We start from the raw sequence: 17,236 nt of genomic DNA, 5'->3' as shown, positions 1-17,236 counted from the left end.
CTTGAGGAGAGACCTGACATCCTTTGTCATCCAGGGCTTCTGATTGGGATACAACCGGATACGTTTGTCGACGGTGACATTGTCAACACAGTTTTGGATGTAGCAAAGTACAGTTGATGTATACTCCTCCAAGTCCTGATCCTCAAAAATATCCCAGTTGGTCCTTTCGAAGCAATCCTGCAGCTGCGAGGAAGCTCCTTCAGGCCATGTCTTAACAGTCTTTATGGTGACTGGAGCTTTCCTCCTGAGTGGGGTGTATGCTGGAGTTAAGAATATGGACAGGTGATCTGACTGCCCCAGGTGTGGTAGTGGTGCTGACCTGAAACCCTTCTTAATATTTGAATAAACCTTGTCTAGTGTGTTTTTCCCCCTGGTAGCACATCTTATGTGTTGTTCAAGTTTCGGGAGAACTGACTTTAGGTCTGCATGATTGAAGTCCCCGGCTATGATGTGGGCTGCTTCTGGATATGTGCTCTGTTGTGAGTTTATTGCACCGAGCAGGTAGCCTAAAGCTGTGCTAGCGTTAGCATTCGGTGGGATGTAGACTGCTGTTACTATAACTCCTGTAAATTCACGAGGAATGTAAAAAGGCCTGCATTTAACTGTTAGGAACTCCAGATCAGGAGAACAATGGCTATCCATGATTTGGATGTTAGTGCACCAGTTGTTGTGCACGTAAATGCATAACCCCCCCCACCTTGCTCTTACCGGAGTCGATGTTTCTGTCCCAGCGAAACGCTGTACGCCCAGCTAGCTCAATGGCTCCGTCTGGGATAAGTGGATGAAGCCATGTCTCTGTTACTAAGAGAATGCAACAGTCCTCCACGAGTTTGTTTGCTGATATCTGTAGTTTTAATTCGTCCATTTTGTTGATGATGGATCTAGCGTTGGTGAGAAACATGCTGGGTAGCGATGGTTTGTGTGGCTGTCTCTTTAGCTTGGCAAGTATACCGGACTGGCGTCCTCGCTTTTGCTTCCTGTTTCTCCTCCGCCAGCGACGCCTGTTCACGCCGACAACTATCCACGGAGAGCCCGGTGTCCTGGCTATCTCCTCCGGTATATTTCGTGGGTGTAGCAATTCGCTCGTAAAGTCCCGATTGCACTGGAATCCTATGATCAGAAGATCCTTGCGGTTGTAAGTAGGATTTGCCTGATTTGCATGACTAAAATTGACTAACAGACATAACACAGATAACACACATAAAAAGCACCGAAAGGGAGAGCTGTGAGAAGCTGCGTCTGTGCGCGCCGCCATCTTGCCGAATCTGGAACATAGACACCAGGCCTACGATTGTAGATAATCCATAGTTTTCCATGCTCTCCTGATGGACTGGTTGGATTATCTAGTACATTGTCAAGTGAACAACAAGCTTACTACTTGGAGACCTGTGACACGTATTAGATAGAGCTCTAGGAGCTAGTGGAATCAAGGGACATGGGGAGAAGGCAGGCACGGGATACTGATTGTGGATGATCAGCCATGATCACAATGAATGGCGGTGCGTACAGGCTCGAAGGATAAACAAGGATAAACAAGGCCTGATTAGGAACAGTCAACATGGATTTGTGCCTGGAAGTTCATGTTTGACTAATCTTCTTGAATTTTTTGAAGAGGTTACCAGGGAAATTGATGAGGGCAAGGCTGTGGATGTTGTCTATATGGACTTCAGTAAAGCATTTGACAAAGTCCGACATGGAAGGTTGATTAAGAAGGTTAAATCGTTGGGTATTAATGGTGAAGTTGCAAGATGGATTCAACAATGGCTGAATGGGAGATACCAGAGGGTAATGGTTGACAACTGTATGTCAGGTTGGAGGCCAGTGTCTAGTGGAGTACCCCAAGGATCTGTGTTGGGTCCGCTGTTGTTTGTCATTTACATCAATGATCTGGATGATGGTGTGGCAAATTGGATTAGTAAGTATGCAGATGATACTAAGATAGGTGGTGTAGTTAATAATGAAGTAGATTTTCAAAGTCTACAGAGAGACTTGGGCCTTTTGGAAGGGTGGGCTGAAAGATGGCAGATGGAGTTTAATGCTGATAAGTGTGAGGTGCTGCATTTTGGTAGGACAAATCAAAATAGGACGTACAGGGTAAACGGTAGGGAATTGAGGAATGCAGTGGAACAGAGGGATCTGGGAATAACTGTGCATTGTTCCCTGAAGGTGGAATCTCATGTGGATAGGGTGGTGAAGAAGGCGTTTGGTATGCTTGCCTTTATAAATCAGAGCATCGAATATAGAAGTTGGGACGTAATGTTAAAATTGTACAAGGCATTGGTGAGGCCGAATCTGGAATATGGTGTGCAGTTCTGGTCGCCAAATTATAGGAAGGATGTCAACAAAATAGAGAGAGTACAGAGGAGATTTACTAGAATGTTGCCTGGGTTTCAGCACTTAAGCTACAGAGAGAGATTGAACAGGTTGGGTCTTTATTCTTTGGAGCGCAAAAGGTTAAGGGGGGACTTGATAGAGGTTTTTAAAATTTTAAGAGGGACGGACAGAGTTGACGTGGGTAAGCTTTTCCCTTTGAGAGTGGGGAAGATTCAAACAAGGGGACATAACTTCAGAATTAAGGGACAAAAGTTTAGGGGTAACATAAGGGGTAACTTTTTTACTCAGAGGGCGGTGGCTGTATGGAATGAGCTTCCGGTGGAAGTGGTGGAGGCAGGCTCGATTTTATTATTTAAGAGTAAATTAGATAGGTATATGGATGGGAAGGGATTGGAGGGTTATGGTCTGAGAGCAGGTAGATGGGACTAGGTCGGACAATGTGTTCGGCATGGACTAGAAGGGCCGAACTGGCCTGTTTCCGTGCTGTAATTGTTATATGGTTATATGGTTATATATGAAGGGCCGAAAGGCCTCCACCTGCACCTATTTTCTATGTTTTCTATGTTTTCTTCCAGGCGTGGCAGTGGCTACGTTAGTATGATAGTAGATGTCCCTAAATGGTTCAACTATGTATATTTGGGGTGGAAATAAGAAATGGACAATTGTTTATTTCAAAAATAGTTTATTTGCAAAAAAAATGTAGAAAACCAAAACCGTGCAAAAATATTAATACATTTCTGGTGTCATTATATTTAATATTGCTCGTGTTACACACAGCAGTGTTAGGGACTCCCTTTTTTAAACAGGTAGGAGCTCTGGAGTGATACAATTTCCCTTGTTGGTGGGTGTCCCCACCAGAGAGCCCCTCAAAGTCCAGCAACAATGTCCTCTCCCACTTCAAGTCGGCTGCACCGAACTTCAGTGTGGAATTTAGAAGGAATCTTATTGAAACATATAAAATTCTTAGAGGATTAGACAGGGTAGATGCAGGAAAAATGTTCCCGATGTTGGGGGCAGTCCAGAACCAGAGTCCAGAACCATGCGTCACAGTTTAAGAATAAGGGGTAGGCCATTTAGGACTGAGATGAGGAAAAACGTTTTCACCCAGAGAGGCCAATTCACTGGATGTTTTCAAGAGAGAGTTAGATTTAGCTCTTGAAGCTAAGGGAATCAAGGGATATGGGGAAAAAGCAGGAACGAGGTACTGATTTTGGATGATCAGCCATGATCATATTGAATGGATCGAAGAGCCAAATGGCCTACTCCTATTTTCTGTTTCGATGTTTCTCAGCACGTACTCTGCAGTCTGGAATGTGCCAGTTGGCAACTGAGGAAGGGTCTCGACCTGAAAAGTCACCCATTCCTTCTCTCCAGAGATGCTGCCTGACCCTCCACTGACTCTGGAATTCGAGTTATAAATGAGGCAATTACCAAAATAAAATCAAGTGAGTAACATTTTATTTGTGTTTCAGAAATACTTCAACATGACAAATTCATATTTTCGGGCAACAATCTAGAAGTCCCTCATGCGCCTGAAGGACCCGATGGTGGAGTTGTAGCCGCCCCAGTCATTGTATTTCCTGTACTCCCCGGGTCTCATGAAGTACTGTCGGCCTCTGTAGTTGGGCTGTTCATAGAAGATCCAGTAACCATCCATCACTTGGCAGGAGTGGATGTCACGGTAACGGAAACGATCGTAGACGGAGGGACAGTCGTCCATGAATTCCATCATCTGCCCTCCAAAGTCAGGCCTTTCGTAAATCTTCATCCTGTAGTTGCCCCCTCGGTACTGAAATGGAAAGGCAACAAATCAAAGCATTCGGCAAAAAGGATTTTTATTTATGCTCGTGATTGTATCTATCTCCCGTTAGCTTATTACAGTTGCAGGTGAGATCTAAGCCCAAGAGCATTCAATAAGTGGACAATCCAGAATGATAATACATCAATGGAGATAGAAGCTAAGTTGCATTTGACAGTGGATTATTATTCATTCATTAAACGCAAAACCTCTAAGATAAAATTGAAAGTAATTTGGAAATGTTGTAAACCGTTATTGTTTTCTCGAAGGTGCGTAGATTATCAGTAAGATTACAACTAGAACACTATTAATGGTTCTCAGGTTGTATTGTCCAGATATTTGAAATGCTTTGGCGAGCTTTCAGAAGAAAGTGGAAGCTTTCATTGCCGAACCTGGGAATGGCGAAAGGCATCCCAAACCGAATATAGAAAGAGATGACTTCTTCTTGCTTTAAAGGATTAATCATTACAGATCCTCCCATGTTACGACCGGGAGCAATCTCAATGCAACCAGTTCACATCGGTGATGGAGCAGGTAATATATTTAAAGGAAACATAGGCCAACCAAGGGCAACTAGGGTGTTTAATTCAACCTTCAGGATATTGCTGTCAACCAAATTTCCAGCAAGTGGAAAAAGCTTTGTTGCCCAGCCACTGTCTGCAGATCCATCCCAGTTCTCTCAACAACACTGAGTTGTATCCTGATGTTTTCGAGAGAGTGATAGATATAGATCTTAGGGCCAAGGGATAGGGGGAGAAAGCAGGAACGGGAAAGACTGGAGCGACTAGGCTTGTATACACTGGAATTTAGAAGGAATTTGAGAGGAGATCTTATCGAAACGTATAAGACTATTAAGGGGTTGGACACGCTAGAGGCAGGAAACATGTACCCAATGTTGGGGGAGTCCAGAACAAGGGGCCACAGTTTAAGAATAAGGGGTAGGCCATTTAGAACTGAAATGAGGAAAAACTTTTTCAGTCAGAGAGTTGTGAATCTGTAGAATTCTTTGCCTCAGAAGGCAGTGGAGGCCAATTCTCAGAATGCATTCAAGAGAGAGCTAGATAGAGCTCTTAAGGATAGCGGAGTCAGGGGGTATGGGGAGAAGGCAGGAACGGGGTACTGATTGAGAATGATCAGCCATGATCACATTGAATGGCGGTGCTGGCTCAAAGGGCCGAATAGCCTCCTCCTGCACCTATTGTCTATTGTCTATTGTCTATTATCAGTCATGGTCACATTGAATGGCAGTGTTGGCTCGAAGGGCCGAATGGCCTTCTCCGGCACCTATTTTCTATGTTTCTATGCTGTGTTGTGCATTGTAACACTCCTCAACACACCTATACACATCAATGTAGAGGGGCTGCACATAAATCAGGCATCCATTACCTGGGAAGGACCTGTATTCCAATATTATCTTGGGAATCGGGGGAATCTGCTATTTAGATTCAATATATTTAGTGAATAGAAGCTTTGATTTAGTTCCAAGCAGAATGGCACAAGGGTTAGATGGCATAATAATTTCAAATAATTTCAACACTTGCTAATTCTAAAAGCCCATACAAAATAGTATTTGTAGGACAATATTTGCAGCTCTGCATGTCCATGACAAGAGTACAAACCCACCCAGTACTGTCCATGCCAAGGGAAATGCCAGTTAAATCTGCCCCAAATGTGAAAACTCCACATGAATGCAATAAACACTTGTGCAACGTTTAAAGAGAAGTGTGTAGGAGGGAACTGGTTTAAACCGAAGATAGACCCAAAAAGCTGGAGTAACTCAGGAGGTCAGGCAGCATCTCTGGAGAGAAGGAATGGGTGATGTTTCGGGTCGAGACCCTTCTTCAGAAGAGAAGCCCCAGCTAAGAAGCGAGAAGTGTTTTAGTGAAGCCTGCTGTTTCATGCTTCATTTCAAACTTAGACCAAAATTTGAAATAGCATAAAGCAGGAAGATTAAAGTCACGAACGACAGAAAAAAGGAAGAACAATAAAAACCTTAACTTTGATATAAAAAATAGTTTAGTGATGGAGATTAATCTCCAAGAAAGAACATTGTTAACAGGTCCCAACACAACGGAGTTACAGTACATTAAAGTTTATGTGTCTTCCACTCACCTGAGGGTAACTGCGGCAGGACCTGATGTTGTCGTTGAATCCCATCCAGCGCTGGTAGTCAGGATACTCCCCCCTGTTCAGGACATACTGGTACCCCATGTAGTTGGGTCTCTCGTACGCCACCCACCAGTCACTGTCCACACGGATGGAGTTACAGCGGCTGAAGTAAGGAGACAGATCAGCACAGTCAGTGCTGCACTCATAGTGCCGGCCCTGGAAGTTCCTGTCCTCGTAGAAGATGATCTGTGGGGAAATTAAACAGGTGAGTTATTATTTTTCATCTGGTTGAAACATTATTGGCAAATCCTGAACACATGGGGAGCTGCCTTGCCTTTCCCATTTTGAGCTTCAGTCTGGAGATCCACCTGTATACAACACTGCCTCATGCAGCAGGGTATTTATATGCTGAACCAAAATGCCACTGTTGGAAATACCTTTGTTATTCTAATGGTTTCAGTAGTATATATCAGCTAAAAGACAAAGTTAACATAAAACCTTCTAGCACGGCAGACAAAGGCCCCTGATTTCAGGTTTTTAGATGACCTCAGATCCTTTTTCATTCTTCTTTGACTCTGTTTAAATGTTCTGGGCCAAATTGGTGAGACCACACCTGGAGCATAGCTTACAGTTTTGGTCTCCTAATCTGAGGAAAGACATTCTTGCCATAAAGGGAGTACAGAGAAGGTTCACCAGATTGATTCCTGGGATGGCAGGACTTTCATATGAAGAAAGATTGGATAGACTCGGCTTGTACTCGCTGGAATTTAGAAGATTGAGGGTGGATCTTATAGAAACTTACAAATTTCTTAAGGGGTTGGACAGGCTAGATGCAGGAAGATTGTTCCCGATGTTGGGGAAGTCCAGAACAAGGGGTCACAGTTTAAGTATGGTTTAAGGATAGTTTAAGGATGGCTGCAGAGGGTATGAGGCGTGAATTGTCAAGGGTATGTGGCGTGAATTGTCCAAGATAGACTGGCAATTGATGCTGAAAGGGTTGACGGTGGACATGCAATGGAAGGCATTTAAAGGTCGCATGGATGAACTACAACAAGTGTTCATCCCATTTTGGCAAAAGAACAAACCAGGAAAGGTAGTGCATCCGTGGCTAACAAGGGAAATCAAGGATAGTATTAAAACAAAAGATGCAGCATACAGATTAGCCAGAAAAAGTAGCATACCAGAGGACTGGGAGAAATTCAGAGACCAGCAGAGGAGGAGAAAGGGCTTAATTAGGAAAGGGAAAATAGATTATGAGGGAAAACTGGCAAGGAACATAAAAACTGACTGCAAAAGCTTTTATAGATATGTCAAGAGAAAAAGATTAGTTAAGACAAATGTAGGTCCCTTGCAGTCGGAAACAAGTGAATTGATCATAGGGAACAAGGAGATGGCAGACCAATTGAACATATACTTTGGTTCTGTCTTCACTAAGGAAGACATAAACCGTCTGCCGGAAATAGCGGGGGACCGGGGGTCTAATGAGATGGAGGAACTGAGGGAAATCCAGGTTAGTCGGGAAGTGGTGTTAGGTAAATTAAATGGATTAAAGGCAGATAAATCCCTAGGGCCAGATAGGCTGCATCCCAGAGTGCTTAAGGAAGTAGCCACAGAAATAGTGGATGCATTAGTGATAATTTTTCAAAACTCCTTAGATTCTGGAGTAGTTCTGAGGACTGGAGGGTAGCTAATGTAACCCCACTTTTTAAAAAGGGAGGGAGAGAGAAAACGGGGAATTATAGACCAGTTAGCCTAACATCGGTAGTGGGGAAAATGCTAGAGTCAGTTATTAAAGATGGGATAGCATCACATTTGGAAAGTGGTGAAATCATCGGACAAAGTCAGCATGGATTTACAAAAGGCAAATCATGTCTGACGAATCTTATAGAATTTTTCGAGGATGTAACTAGTAGAGTGGATAAGGGAGAACCAGTCGATGTGTTATATCTGGACTTTCAGAAGGCCTTCGACAAGGTCCCACATAGGAGATTGGTGTACAAACTTAAAGCACACGGTATTGAGGGTTCAGTGTTGAGGTGGATAGAAAATTGGTTGGTGGACAGGAAGCAAAGAGTAGGAATAAACGGGTCCTTTTCGGAATGGCAGGCAGTGACTAGTGGGGTACCGCAAGGCTCAGTGCTGGGACCCCAGTTATTTACAGTGTATATTAATGATTTGGACGAGGGAATTGAATGCAACATCTCTAAGTTTGCGGATGACACGAAGCTGGGTGGCAGTGTTAGCTGCGAGGAGGATGCTAGGAGGCTGCAGAGTGACTTGGATAGATTAGGCGAGTGGGCAAATGCATGGCAGATGCAATATAATGTGGATAAATGTGAGGTTATCCACTTTGGCGGCAAGAACAGGAAAGCAGAGTATTACCTGAATGGTGAACGATTAGGAGAAGGGGAGATGCAACGTGACCTGGGTGTCATGGTGCACCAGTCATTGAAAGCAAGCATGCAGGTGCAGCAGGCAGTGAAGAAAGCGAATGGTATGTTGGCATTCATAGCAAGAGGATTTGAGTTTAGGAGCAGGGAGGTTCTACTGCAGTTGTACAGGGCCTTGGTGAGACCGCACCTGGAGTATTGTGTGCAGTTTTGGGCTCCTAATCTGAGGAAAGATGTTCTTGCCTTAGAGGGAGTACAGAGAAGGTTCACTAGATTGATCCCTGGGATGGCGGGACTTTCATATGAAGAAAGACTGGATAGACTAGGCTTGTACTCGCTGGAATTTAGACGACTGAGGGGGGATCTTATAGAAACATATAAAATTCTTAAGGGGTTTGAGAGACTAGATGTGGGAAGACTGTTCCCGATGTTGGGGGAGTCCAGAACCAGGGGTCACAGCTTAAGGATAAGGGGGAAGTCTTTTAGGACCGAGATGAGAAAACATTTCTTCACACAGAGAGTGGTGAGTCTGTGGAATTCTCTGCCACAGAAGGTAGTTGAGGCCAGTTCATTGGCTATATTTAAGAGGGAGTTAGATTTGGCCCTTTTTGCTAAAGGGATCAGGGGGTATGGAGAGAAGGCAGGTACAGGTTACTGAGCTGGATGATCAGCCATGATCATATTGAATGGCGGTGCAGGCTGGAAGGGCCGAATGGCCTACTCCTGCACCTATTTTCTATGTTTCTATGTTTCCAAGGATAAGGGGGAAGTCTTTTAGGACCGAGATGAGAAAGTATTTCTTCACAGAGAGAGTGGTGAATCTGTGGAATTCTCTGCCACAGAAGGTAGTTGAGGCCAGTTCATTGGCTATATTTAAGAGGGAGTTAGATGTGGCCCTTGTGGCTAAAGGGATCAGGGGGTATGGAGAGAAGGCAGGTACGGGATACTGAGTTGGATCAGCCATGATCAAATTGAATGGCCGTGCAGGCTCGAAGGGCCGAATGGCCTACTCCTGCACCTATTTTCTATGTTTCTATGTCTATGTTTCTATTATTAACACATTTTTATTGCTGATCCTTTTTACAGAAGATGAAATATGACTTTGTCCTGGATTTCAAAGACAGTGTCCGGGCCTTCAGTGTCCGGGCCTACAGTGTCTGGGCCTACAGTGTTCAGGCCTACAGTGTCCGGGCCTACAGTGTCCGGGCCTACAGTGTCCGGGCCTACAGTGTCCGGGCCTACAGTGTCTGGGCCTACAGTGTCCGGGCCTACAGTGTCCGGGCCTACAGTGTCGGGGCCTACATTGTCCGGGCCTACAGTGTCCGGGCCTACAGTATCTGGGCCTACAGTGTCCGGGCCTACAGTGTCTGGGCCTACAGTGTTCGGGCCTACTGCGCTGTCCGGGCCTAATATGGGACAAGGGTCCCATACGGGACAAACCAATTTATCCCAAAATACGGTATGTCCCATCTAATAAGGGACAGTTGGCAACCCTAGTTCTCAGGATTGTGGTGTGGCAGTTCCAGAGACAAAGTCCAGAGATCACAATGACAAATTTTGGTCAATCTGCGTGTTCTCTAATTTATGTGGAATTGCGGTGCATTTATTGACCTGTCTTTTGGATGTGTATGAATTATAATTGTTATAAGTCCATTCGGAAGAAGGCAACATGTTTAAGTAACTGCTACAGTAAACAACACATCAAAGGAAAATTGTGGATATAAGGAGCAGATGGATGTTTGTTATGGGAATACTCTCAGTGATCACTGTAATTGACACTCTTTAATAAAGTCTTGATTGTCTTACCCGATCTTTGTGTTGCCATAAGTCATAAGGTCATAAGGAATAGGAGTAGAATAAGGCCATTCGGCCCATCAAGTCTACTCCGCCATTCAATCATGGCTGATCTATCTCTTCCTCCTAACCCCTTTCTCCCGCCTTCTCCCCATAACTGCTGACACTTGTACTAATCAAGAATCTATCTATCTCTGCCTTAAAAATGTCCACTGACTTGACCTCCACAGCCTTCTGTGGCAATGAATTCCACAGATTCACCACCCTCTGACTACAGAAATTTCTCCCCATCTCTTTCCTAAAAGAACGTCTTTTAATCCTTTAATTGGAGTGAAATTGTGTGCGGTTTTGGACACCCAACTGTAAGACGGTTGTCATTAAGTTGGAAAGGGTGCAGAAAATTTTCACCGGGATGTTACTGGGCTTCAGTTACAGGAAGAAGTTGGATAGACTAGTACTTTATAAGAGTGAAAGAGGTTGAGGCAAGACCTTACTCAAATATAGACAAAAATATGAGGAGCATGGATGAATTGGAATCTGCCTTTTTCACAGTCGAGGATTCTAAAACTAGAGTGAATGGGCTTTGTGTGAGAGGGGGGAGAGATTTAAGAGAGATATCGGGGAGCTTTTCCACTCTGGGGGTTGCCCAGATGTTGCCCACATCTGGAATGACGTGCCACAGGAGGTTACAGTAGTGGACAAAATTATGACTTTCAACAAATATTTGGACACATTTCTGGAAAGGAAGGGTTCAGAGGCATAATGGCCAAATACAGGCAAATGGGATTAGACAGTAGCCAATAGGCCCGGACTAGCCCAGAAAGACAACTTGGGCAACATGGGCAATTTCCCATTCTCCTATACACTATGACTCTATGGAACATAGACACCAGGCCTACGATTGTAGATAATCCATTGTTTTCCATGCTCTCCTGATGGGCTGGTTGGATTATCTAGTGCATTGTCAAGTGAACAACAAGCTTATTACTTGGAGACCTGTGACACGTATTAGAGAGAGCTCTAGGGGCTAGTGGAATCAAGGGACATGGGGAGAAGGCAGGCACTGGTTACTGATTGTGGATGATCATACATGATCACAATGAATGGCGGTGCTGGCTCGAAGGGCCAAATGGCCTCCTCCTGCACCTATTTTCTATGTTTTCTATGTTTTCTTCCAGGCGTGGCAGTGGCTAAGTTAGTATGATAATAGATGTCCCTAAATGGTTCAACTATGCATATTTGGGGTGGAAATAAGAAATGGACAATTGTTTATTTCAAAAATAGTTTATTTTGCAAAAGAAATGTGGAAAACCAAAACCGTGCAAAAATGTTAATACATTTCTGGTGTCATTATATTTAATATTGCTCGTGTTACACACAGCAGTGTTAGCAATTCCCTTTTTTAAACATGTAGCATGTGGAGCTCTGGAGCGATACAATTTCCCTTGTTGGTGGGTGTCCCCAGCAGTGAGCCCCTCAAAGTCCAGCAACAATGTCCTCTCCCACTTCAAGTCGGCTGCACCGAACTTCAGTGTGGAATTTACAAGGATGAGAGGGGATCTTATAGAAACATTTAAAATTCTTAGAGGATTGGACAGGGTAGATGCAGGAAAATGTTCCCGATGTTGGGGGGAGTCCAGAACCAGTCGTCCAGAACCAGAGTCCAGAACTATGCGTCACAGTTTAAGAATAAGGGGTAGGCCATTTAGGACTGAGATGAGGAAAAACTTTTTCACCCAGAGAGGCCAATTCACTGGATGTTTTCAAGAGTTAGTTAGATTTAGCTCTTGGGGTTTAGGGATATGGGGAGAAAGCAGGAACGAGGTATTGATTTTGGATGATCAGCCATGATCATATTGAATGGATCGAAGAGCCAAATGGCCTACTCCTGCACCTATTTTCTGTTTCGATGTCTCTCAGCACGTACTCCTGCAGTCTGGAATGTGCCAGTTGGCAACTGAAGAAGGGTCTCGACCTGAAACGTCACCCATTCCTTCTCTCCAGAGATGCTGCCTGACCCTCCACTGACTCTATCCACGTCTCACGCTACCTCAGCAAGGCCGCAAACATAATCAAGGACCCCGGTCTCACCACGGTCACTCCATCTTCTCCCATCAGGCAAGAGGTACAGAAGTTTGAAAACGTATATCTCCAGATTCAGTGACAATATCTTCCCAGCTTTCATCAGGCAACTGAACCATCCTCCCATCATCCCGAGTGCGGTCCTGACCTCCAATCTACCCATTGGAGACCTTTGAACTATCTGTAATCTGACTTCAATGACAGGAAGGGCATGGAAGATCAGTCAGGTCAGTTGCCAAAGAGCATGGCCTCACTCTTCACGCAATTTACTTTTAGTTTAGCTTAGAGATACAGCGCGGAAACGGGCCCTTCGGCCCACCGGGCCACAGCGATCCCCGCACATTAACACTCTTGTACCCACTAGGGACATTGTTTACATTTACCAAGCCAATTAACCTACAAACCTGTACGTCTTTGGAGTGTCGGAGGAAACCGAAGATCTCGGAGAAAACCCACGTAGGTCACGGGGAGAACGCACAATCTCCGTACAGACAGCACCCGTAGTCGGGATGGAACCCGGGTCTACGGCGCTGCAATCGCTGTAAGGCGGCAACTCTACCGCTGCGCCACCGTGACTGCCGTCCTCTGTCTCACTGATCCACCTCAAACTGGTCGGAGATGCTGATCAATCTGTGACCGACCGTAGATCTGAGTAGAAGATGGCGACATTGTCCATGTACAGGGTGGTTTTGTTCCGAGTGCTCCCACTGCCTGGCAATGTCACCCCTCTTAAGCTCTCATCCTTCCTGTGTAGTGTGACTGGGTAGTGTGTGGGTAGTGTGTGGGTAGTGTGTGGGTAGTGTGTGGGTAGTGTGACTGGGCAGTGTGTGACTGGGTAGTGCGTGGGTAGTGTGTGGGTAGTGTGTGACTGGGTAGTGTGTGACTGGGTAGTGTGTGGGTAGTGTGTGGGTAGTGTGTGGGTAGTGTGTGGGTAGTGTGTGGGTAGTGTGTGGGTAGTGTGACTGGGCAGTGTGTGACTGGGTAGTGCGTGGGTAGTGTGTGACTGGGTAGTGTGTGGGTAGTGTGTGGGTAGTGTGTGTGTAGTGTGACTGGGTAGTGTGTGGGTAGTGTGACTGGGTAGTGTGTGGGTAGTGTGTGGGTAGTGTGTGGGTAGTGTGTGGGTAGTGTGACTGGGTAGTGTGTGGGTAGTGTGTGACTGGGTAGTGTGTGGGTAGTGTGTGACTGGGTAGTGTGTGACTGGGTAGTTGTGACTGGGTAGTGTGTGGGTAGTGACTGTGTAGAGTGTGGGTAGTGAGTGTGACTGTGTAGTGTGTGGGTAGTGTGTGGGTAGTGTGTGACTGGGTAGTTGTGACTGGGTAGTATGTGGGTAGTGACTGTGTAGAGTGTGGGTAGTGAGTGTGACTGTGTAGTGTGTGGGTAGTGTGTGACTGGGTAGTGTGTGACTGGGTATTGTGACTGGGTAGCACACAAACTAAAAACTTGCCAATGTACCTCGGTTCACGTGACAATAATAAACTATACTAAACTAATAGTACTCCCCTCTGAGAAGTGTAATTCAGATTTCATTGGACACCCGTGACCAATGCGACCATTGAAATGGAGGGGAGGGGATGGAGGGGGGCTAGGAAATGCATCATCGATCTGGCAGGATATGCAACTTCCTATTAGGATTATCATTCCCACCACTTTTCATGGAAATCGAGTTATCAATGAGGCGATTACCAAAATAAAATCAAGTGAGTAGCATTTTATTTGTGTTTCAGAAATACTTCAACATGACAAATTCATATTTTCGGGCAACAATCTAGAAGTCCCTCATGCGCCTGAAGGACCCGATGGTGGAGTTGTAGCCGCCCCAGTCATTGTATTTCCTGTACTCTCCGGGTCTCATGAAGTACTGTCGGCCTCTGTAGTTGGGCTGTTCATACAAGGTCCAGTAACCATCCATCACGTGACAGGAGTGGATGTCACGGTTACGGAAACGATCGTAGACGGAGGGACAGTCGTCCATGAATTCCATCATCTGCCCTCCAAAGTCAGGCCTCTCGTAAATCTTCATCTTGTAGTTGCTCCCTCGGTACTGGAATGGAAAGGCAACAAATCAAAGCATTCGGCAAAAAGGATTTTTATTTATGCTCGTGATTGTATCTATCTCCCGTTAGGTTATTACAGTTGCAGGTGAGATCTAAGCCCAGGAGCATTCAATAAGTGGACAATCCAGAATAATGATACATCAATGGAGATAGAAGCTAAGTTGCATTTGACAGTGGATTATTATTCATTCATTAAACGCAAAACCTCTAAGATAAAATTGAAAGGAATTTGGAAATGTTGTAAACCGTTATTGTTTTCTCGAAGGTGCGTAGATTATCAGTAAGATTACAACTAGAACACTATTAATGGTTCTCAGGTTGTATTGTCCAGATATTTGAAATGCTTTGGCGAGCTTTCAGAAGGAAGTGGAAGCTTTCATTGCCGAACCTGGGAATGGCGAAAGGCATCCCAAACCGAATATAGAAAGAGATGACTTCTTCGAGCTTTAAAGGATCAATCATTACAGATCCTCTCATGTTTCGACCGGGAGCAATCTCAATGCAACCAGTTCACATCGGTGATGGAGCAGGTAATATATTTAAAGGAAACATAGGCCAACCAAGGGCAACTAGGGTGTTTAATTCAACCTTCAGGATATTGGTGTCAACCAAATTTCCAGCAAGTGGAAGAAGCTTTGTTGCCCAGCCACTGTCTGCAGATCCATCCCAGTTCTCTCAACAACACTGAGTTGTATCCTGATGTTTTCGAGAGAGTGATAGATATAGATCTTAGGGCCAAGGGATAGGGGGAGAAAGCAGGAACGGGAAAGACTGGAGCGACTAGGCTTGTATACACTGGAATTTAGAAGGAATTTGAGAGGAGATCTTATCGAAACGTATAAGATTATTAAGGGGTTGGGCACGCTAGAGGCAGGAAACATGTTCCCAATGTTGGGGGAGGCCAGAACAAGGGGCCACAGTTTAAGAATAAAGGGTAGGCCATTTAGAACTGAGATGAGGAAAAACTTTTTCAGTCAGAGAGTTGTGAATCTGGAATTCTTTGCCTCAGAAGGCAGTGGAGGCCAATTCTCTGAATGCATTCAAGAGAGAGCTAGATAGAGCTCTTAAGGATAGCGGAGTCAGGGGGTATGGGGAGAAGGCAGGAACGGGGAACTGATTGAGAATGATCAGCCATGATCACATTGAATGGCGGTGCTGGCTCGAAGGGCCGAATGGCCTCCTCCTGCACCTATTGTCTATTGTCTATTGTCTATTATCAGTCATGGTCACATTGAATGGCAGTGTTGGCTCGAAAGGCCGAATGGCCTTCTCCGGCACCTATTTTCTATGTTTCTATGCTGTGTTGTGCATTGTAACACTCCTCAACACACCTATACACATCAATGTAGAGGGGCTGCACATAAATCAGGCATCCATTACCTGGGAAGGACCTGTATTCCAATATTATCTTGGGAATCGGGGGGAATCTGCTATTTAGATTCAATATATTTAGTGAATAGAAGCTTTGATTTAGTTCCAAGCAGAATGGCACAAGGGTTAGATGGCATAATAATTTCAAATAATTTCAACACTTGCTAATTCTAAAAGCCCTTCCAAAATAGGATTTGTAGGACAATATTTGCAGCTCTGCATGTCCATGACAAGAGTACAAACCCACCCAGTACTGTCCATGCCAAGGGAAATGCCAGTTAAATCTGCCCCAAATGTGAAAACTCCACATGAATGCAATAAACACTTGTGCAACGTTTAAAGAGAAGTGTGTAGGAGGGAACTGGTTTAAACCGAAGATAGACCCAAAAAGCTGGAGTAACTCAGCAGGTCAGGCAGCATCTCTGGAGAGAAGGAATGGGTGATGTTTCGGGTCGAGACCCTTCTTCAGAAGAGAAGCTCCAGCTAAGAAGCGAGAAGTGTTTTAGTGAAGCCTGCTGTTTCATGCTTCATTTCAAACTTACACCAAAATTTGAAATAGCATAAAGCAGGAAGATTAAAGTCACGAACGACAGAAAAAAGGAAGAACAATAAAAACCTTAACTTATAAAAAATAGTTTAGTGATGGAGATTAATCTCCAAGAAAGAACATTGTTAACAGGTCCCAACACAACGGAGTTACAGTACATTAAGGTTTACGTGTCTTCCACTCACCTGAGGGTAGGTGCGGCAGGACCTGATGTTGTCGTTGAATCCCATCCAGCGCTGGTAGTCAGGATACTCCCCCCTGTTCAGGACATACTGGTACCCCATGTAGTTGGGTCTCTCGTACGCCACCCACCAGTCACTGTCCACACGGATGGAGTTACAGCGGCTGAAGTAAGAGGACAGATCAGCACAGTCAGTGCTGCACTCATAGTGCCGGCCCTGGAAGTTCCTGTCCTCGTAGAAGATGATCTGTGGGGAAATTAAACAGATGAGTTATTATTTTTCATCTGGTTGAAACATTATTGGCAAATCCTGAACACATGGGGAGCTGCCTTGCCTTTCCCATTTTGAGCTTCAGTCTGGAGATCCACCTGTATACAACACTGCCTCATGCAGCAGGGTATTTATATGCTGAACCAAAATGCCACCGTTGGAAATACCTTTGTTATTCTAATGGTTTCAGTAGTAGATATCAGCAAAAAGACAAAGTTAACATAAAACCTTCTAGCACGGCAGACTATGCCCCCTGATTCAGGTTTTTAGATGAGCTCAGATTCTTTTTCATTCTGCTTTGACAA

At 44.8% G+C, this 17,236-nt stretch overlaps 2 protein-coding genes across 2 annotated transcripts; both read right to left on the bottom strand.

Annotated features, from left to right (window-relative positions):
• Window positions 1-3,847: 3,847 nt before the first annotated feature.
• LOC144596098 (gamma-crystallin M2-like) lies at window positions 3,848-6,343 on the bottom strand. The gene is made up of 2 exons (XM_078404262.1): window positions 6,245-6,343; window positions 3,848-4,123 (listed from the first exon to the last, which is right to left on the bottom strand). The coding sequence occupies exons 1-2, from the start codon at window positions 6,341-6,343 to the stop codon at window positions 3,848-3,850; spliced, it is 375 nt and encodes a 124-aa protein (XP_078260388.1).
• A 7,929-nt stretch (window positions 6,344-14,272) lies between these two features.
• On the bottom strand, window positions 14,273-16,763 carry LOC144596097 (gamma-crystallin M2-like). Its single transcript, XM_078404261.1, has 2 exons — window positions 16,665-16,763; window positions 14,273-14,548 (listed from the first exon to the last, which is right to left on the bottom strand). The coding sequence occupies exons 1-2, from the start codon at window positions 16,761-16,763 to the stop codon at window positions 14,273-14,275; spliced, it is 375 nt and encodes a 124-aa protein (XP_078260387.1).
• Between the last annotated feature and the right edge of the window lie 473 nt (window positions 16,764-17,236).

The sequence above is a fragment of the Rhinoraja longicauda genome, chromosome 8 (genome assembly GCF_053455715.1).
Source record: "Rhinoraja longicauda isolate Sanriku21f chromosome 8, sRhiLon1.1, whole genome shotgun sequence".
NCBI classification, from domain to species: Eukaryota; Metazoa; Chordata; class Chondrichthyes; order Rajiformes; family Arhynchobatidae; genus Rhinoraja; species Rhinoraja longicauda.
The sequence above is the reverse complement of the archived record's forward strand: the minus strand, read 5'-3'. Positions and strand labels throughout refer to the sequence as shown.

What these genes read in the sequence shown, in the direction of transcription:
- LOC144596097 (XM_078404261.1), bottom strand. Translation starts at nt 16,763, where the DNA reads ATGGGGTACCAGTATGTCCTGAACAGGGGGGAGTATCCTGACTACCAG. An exon ending in CCTGCCGCACCTACCCTCAG is followed by an intron (nt 14,549 to 16,664) that starts GTGAGTGGAAGA and finishes TTTCCATTCCAG; the next exon opens with TACCGAGGGAGCAACTACAA.
- LOC144596098 (XM_078404262.1), bottom strand. Translation starts at nt 6,343, where the DNA reads ATGGGGTACCAGTATGTCCTGAACAGGGGGGAGTATCCTGACTACCAG. An exon ending in CCTGCCGCAGTTACCCTCAG is followed by an intron (nt 4,124 to 6,244) that starts GTGAGTGGAAGA and finishes TTTCCATTTCAG; the next exon opens with TACCGAGGGGGCAACTACAG.